At 60.8% G+C, this 5,178-nt stretch overlaps 1 protein-coding gene across 2 annotated transcripts; it reads left to right on the top strand.

Annotated features, from left to right (window-relative positions):
- Positions 1–4,587, top strand: LOC144275094 (uncharacterized). Of its 2 annotated transcripts, none has more exons than XM_077834221.1 (5): positions 1–195; positions 868–956; positions 1,975–2,080; positions 2,426–2,539; positions 2,897–4,587. In XM_077834221.1, exons 2-5 carry the CDS (start codon positions 933–935, stop codon positions 4,216–4,218), a joined length of 1,566 nt encoding a protein of 521 aa, XP_077690347.1. In that variant the 5' UTR covers positions 1–195; positions 868–932; the 3' UTR covers positions 4,219–4,587. The 2 variants fall into 2 exon arrangements, with proteins under 2 accessions (XP_077690347.1, XP_077690346.1); XM_077834220.1 differs by lacking the exon at positions 1–195 and adding an exon at positions 241–497.
- Positions 4,588–5,178: the final 591 nt, after the last annotated feature.

The raw sequence follows: 5,178 nt of genomic DNA, 5'->3' as shown, positions 1-5,178 counted from the left end.
GGACTCCGGAGCTGGGGCTGCGGCGAGGACGAGGAAACCAGGCTGAGCTTTCTCTGCTCTCTGCTGGGGGTTTGCTGGACCAGGCAAGAGCTGGAGGGTCACTGAGCTGCAGAAAGAGCCGCCTCCCCCGGGTGGGCCTCACTCAGCATCTTTATTAGTTCGCCCCCCCAGCCTGGACCAGGGCGGCTCCATCCAGTGCGTGTTGCAGCTCGGCTTGGTATTGAGGGGAACAGGAAGGGGCTGGAGCAGCTGAGCAGTTGGGGCTCGTGTGGATGCTGGGGGGAGCGAGGAGAGGCTCTGCGGCTCCTGGATGGGACTCGATGCTTGTGAGCCCGGGCTGAGCCGCTGCTGCTCCCCAGCGGGGTCTGTGCGGGGAGCGACCGGCATTAACCCCGCTCTGTGCCAGCCGGGGGGCGGGACTTTCTGCGGTGGGTGGAACCAGCCCCTGGGGCAGCCCCGGGCTCCGCCGACACCAGCCCCTGAGCCGGAGCCTGCAGGTGAGGGGGGAGACCCGGGGGAAGGGCCGGGGCCGGGGGGGAAAGTGACTCCGCACCAACGGCCCCTCCTCGCCCCAGCTCTGCTCCCGGGGGGCGGGGGTCTGCGAGTCCTGGAGCTGCTGCTGCCTCCCCCCCCCCGCCCCCCGGCTCTGCCCCCCTGAGCGCCGGGAGAGCGAACGGGCCGGGACCCGGCCAGGGACCGAGTCTCCCAGCCGAGGGGAGGAGAGAGGGGGCAGGAGGGAGACGGGGGAGAGCAGGGGCAACAGAATCTGGAAGGTCCCTCTGCAGGGATGGAGCTGGGGGGGAATCGGGGCGTGAAGTGGACTCAAGTCCCATCTGAAACCTCCCCACTCCCCTTTCCCCCCGTCAGGCTGCAGAACAACATCCACGTTTCACTCCGGATCATCCCGTCCTCCTGTGGGCCAGGGCAGGGAAATGGCTGGAGCGGAGCCGGCTCAGGTAGGGGGATTTCTCAGGGAGCTGCTGTGGGTTTGTCCTGTAGAGAGAGGGGCAGGAAATACACAGGGTAGGGTTGGGGCAGGGAATTTTTATTTACAAGGGGTGTGATGGACCCTGTTCATGCCTGTTACTGGGAAGCAGGAATCTCCCCTCTTGGGTGGAATGAGACCTGACCCTGTGACAAACTGGGGCCAGAACTGCCACATTTGGAGCAGCACCTTTGGGTGACTTTTTGTGGTTGTGAGCGTGTGTACCAAAGGAGCTGTTTCTGATTTGGCCTCTCTCTGTCTCATAATAATATGTTAAAGCTCCTCCTTCCACCCCAGGCTTTCACCTACCTGGGAGCTAGGCTGGTCTTGTTATCCACCTTGTACTGATGAGGAAACTGAAGGACGGGGATGTGATGTAACTTTGCAGCCGTGTTGCCCTGTTCTAACCACTAGGCCACACCCCTGATTCCCACGTAGTCTCTCTGCGCTGCTGTTCCCGTAATGCGGATGGGATGACGGCCATGCGTATACGAAGTCGGAAGGGCCGGCAGGTCAAGACAAGGCTGGATTTGATCTTGCAGCATCAGAAGCATTTTCCACAGCCGCAGCTCTCTGATCTGACTGTCCTTACATTGCAAAACAATTGCCAGGAGCTGGGACTGGACGACAGGGGATGGATCACTCAATAGTTGCCTTGTTCTGTTCATTCCCTCTGAGGCATTGGCACCGGCTGGAAGACAGAAGACCGGGCTAGACGGACCATTGGTCTGACCCAGGATGGCCATTCTTATGTCCGGAGCAGCAAGGAAGAGGCAAATCTGGGTGTGATGACAGGGCAGGTGTGCATGGAGCAGTCTGGAATGAGGGACCAGTTGGGATGCAAATCTAACTGGGGGGGTTATGGGAACTGTCAGGACATAATGTGTTGGGGAATGGAGCAGACACACCAGTCTGGGTCCCCAGTGGCTGAGCTGGTGGGATTGGGGCTGAGGCAGCAAGTGCTGAGTGGCGAATGCCTGTTGTTTCAGGGACCGGTGACCTTCAAGGAGGTGGCTTTGTACTTCACTGACCCCGGTCAGAGGGCCCTCTACAGGGACGCCATGCAGGAGAACCATGCAAACGGGACCTCACAGGGTAAGGGAGGGTGTGTTTTCCCATCGTTTGTTAGAAACTGTATAGTCCCTGACGTGCCTTGTGCAGCTGCAGCTCTGGGATCGGCCTAGGTCTCCAATATTTCTGGGATGAGGCCAGAACCTCCATGCCTCCTCCCATGGGACAAGAGATTTGGAAATAGAATGATCTAAATCCTGTCTCCACCTCCTGGGCTTTCAAAGGGGCAGAGGGAGATTTCCCCAAGGGGTCCATGAACGTGGTCCATGAATGTTCCCCCTGCAGCCAAATCCCAGAACATTCTTGCCGTAAATTTTTAGGACAGTTTAACCAACCAGGGTCTTTGCCACTCTGCTGTCTTGTGAACAGGATCTCCGATTCCAAAACCCGACTCTGTCTCCCAGCGGCAACAAGAGGAAGAGCCGTGGGTCCCGGATCTCCAAGGCTCTAGGGAAAGGGAGAACCCGAGAGGAGACTGCCCAGGTGAGGAATCCATGAAACTGACACAGACGTCATCGGTGAGTGAAGGAGACAGCTGGGATTCCCACAAAGGCCCCATGAGCACCCCCAGTTCTGCCTCATCCCCCCCCTGCCCCAGTCAGGATTGTCCGCAGCAGGAGTCATATCCTCATGGCAGACATCGCTCGTGGCTTCCCACCCGCCTTGACCGACAGCTGGCAGAACCTCCCTCCGGGCTGAGTGTTCAGCGGGATGCAGAGATAGAATTGCTCTTCCTCAAGGGAAGGGCTTGACTCCTGATTTTTCAGTCTCCCCAGCAGTTATTTTGGTTTATTTTCTCCCCTTTGCCATTCCCCTCTCTGAGATTTCCTTTCTCCCCAGCGCAGGGAATTGACTCTTGTCCAGATCACCCCACTCGCCTCGGGGAAGTATTCAGGACCCGCAAAGACTCCCTGTTGCGCAAGGGCCCGCGCCCCAGGGAGAGACTGAACACGTGCAAAGACTGCGGGAAGAGCTTCCGTCGGCGGTCCAACCTCCTGGCCCATCAGAGGACCCACGGGGGCAAGAGACCCCACCCGTGCGCCGACTGCGGCAAAACCTTTGGCGCCTTCTCCAACCTCCTGCGGCACCAGCGTGGGCATGCCGGCGAGAAGCCCTACAACTGTCCCGACTGCGGGAAAGGCTTCGGGCACAGCTCGGCCTTGGTCACCCACCGGCGGATCCACACCGGAGAGAGACCCTACGCCTGCGGGGACTGCGGGAAGCGCTTCAACGTGGTCTCCAACCTGGTGCGTCACCAGCGGGGCCACACGGGCGAAAAGCCCTACAAGTGCCCCGACTGCGGGCGGCTCTGCAGCCAGCGCTCCCACCTGGTCACCCACCGGCGGCTGCACACCGGCGAGCGTCCCTACGCCTGCCCGGAGTGCGGGAAGTGCTTCAACGTCAGCTCGGACCTCATCAAGCACCGGCGCATCCACACCGGGGAGCGGCCCTACGCCTGCAGCGACTGCGGGAAACGCTTCAGCGGCAGCTCCAACCTGCTGACCCACCAGCGGCTGCACACGGGGGAGCGGCCCTACAAGTGCCCCGACTGCGGGAAGGGCTTCACCATCAGCTCCAAGCTGATCGCCCACCAGCGCACCCACACCGGCGAGCGGCCCTACAGCTGCGCCGACTGCGGGAAGGGCTTCAGCGACCGGCCCCACCTGGCCCGGCACCAGAGCGCCTCCCGGCGCGAAAAGCGCTACACGTGCTCCGACTGCGGGAAGGGCTTCGCCACCAGCTCCTATCTCCTCACCCACCGGCGGAGCCACACCGGGGAGACCCCCTTCATCTGCGGCGACTGCGGGAAGAGCTTCGCGGTGGTCTCCAACTTGGTGCGGCACCGGCGCATCCACACGGGAGAGAAGCCCTTCCGGTGCGGGGAGTGCGGCCGGCAGTACAGCCAGAGAGCCCACCTCACCACCCACCAGAGGGTGCACACCGGGGAGCGGCCCTACGTCTGCCTGGACTGCGGGAAAGGCTTCAACGTCAACTCCTCCCTCACCAAGCACCGCCGGACCCACACCGGCGAGAAACCCTACGTCTGCCCCGACTGCGGGAAACGCTTCAGCCAGAGCTCCAATGTGATCACCCACCGCAGGCTGCACCACGGGGGGCATGGTGCCCTTGGTGCCGCGGCTAGGGCCAGCCAGCGGGAGTGATCCCCCGCCAGCCTCTCTGGGGCCAGGACATGGGCAGCAGCTGACTCTTGGGCTTTGTCAGATAGAGCCTTTTGCTGCTGCAGATCCAGCTGTCTGGAGACCCCTCGCCTCCTGCTGATCCGATGGGGAGGCTGGAGAGAGAGACACACACACCCGTCTCCTCCAGGGGAGGGTGGAGTAAGAACCTCCTCCCCCACTTCCACCAGTGCTTCCATCACCCTGGAGTGGACGACTCCTCTGTTCCCCACGGCACCTGGCCGCTCAGCGCCCTGAGGTTGGGGGAGCAGAGACCTTCTCTCCGGACACCTTTGTTTAGTTTCCTGGTTCCGTGTCCGGGTCACTTCCGGTCCCACGTAAATAAAAAAGTTCCCTCCCTGAAACTTCCTTGTGCTTTCTTGAGAAGCTGGTGGAGCTTGTCTGGAGCCCTGCGTGTCTGGGAGGGGTGGAATTACGGAGCCCTGCGTGTCTGGGAGGGGTGGAATTACGGAGCCCTGCGTGTCTGGGAGGGGTGGAATTACGGAGCCCTGCGTGTCTGGGAGGGGTGGGATTACGGAGCCCTGCGTGTCTGGGAGGGGTGGGATTACGGAGCCCTGCGTGTCTGGGGAGCGGGGTGGGGGGAATTACAGAGCCCTCCTCTTGAGTGCTGGGGAATTAGGGAGGACGTGCTCAGTGGGTGAAGATTATTCCCAGAGTCGGAGGCCAGAAGGGACCATTGTGATCATCTAGTCTGACCTCCTGTGTAACACAGGCCATAGGACTTCCCTGGAATGGTGCCCGTTTGAACCAGAAAAACATTCCATCTTGATTTAAAGATTTTCAGTGACGGAGACTCTGCCATCACCCTCGGTAAGTTGTTCCGATGGTGAATTACTTGCACTGTTAAAATGTGTGCTTATTTCCCGTCTGAATTTGTCTAGCTTCAACTTCCAGCCACCAGCATGCAGGCAGAGCCGTCCCTAG

Source organism: Eretmochelys imbricata, chromosome 14 (genome assembly GCF_965152235.1).
Source record: "Eretmochelys imbricata isolate rEreImb1 chromosome 14, rEreImb1.hap1, whole genome shotgun sequence".
NCBI classification, from domain to species: domain Eukaryota; kingdom Metazoa; phylum Chordata; order Testudines; family Cheloniidae; genus Eretmochelys; species Eretmochelys imbricata.
This window is presented reverse-complemented; position numbering and strand designations above follow the sequence as displayed.

What these genes read in the sequence shown, in the direction of transcription:
- LOC144275094 (XM_077834220.1), top strand. Translation starts at nt 311, where the DNA reads ATGGGACTCGATGCTTGTGAGCCCGGGCTGAGCCGCTGCTGCTCCCCA. An exon ending in CTGGAGCGGAGCCGGCTCAG is followed by an intron (nt 957 to 1,974) that starts GTAGGGGGATTT and finishes CTGTTGTTTCAG; the next exon opens with GGACCGGTGACCTTCAAGGA. An exon ending in CCCGAGAGGAGACTGCCCAG is followed by an intron (nt 2,540 to 2,896) that starts GTGAGGAATCCA and finishes CTTTCTCCCCAG; the next exon opens with CGCAGGGAATTGACTCTTGT.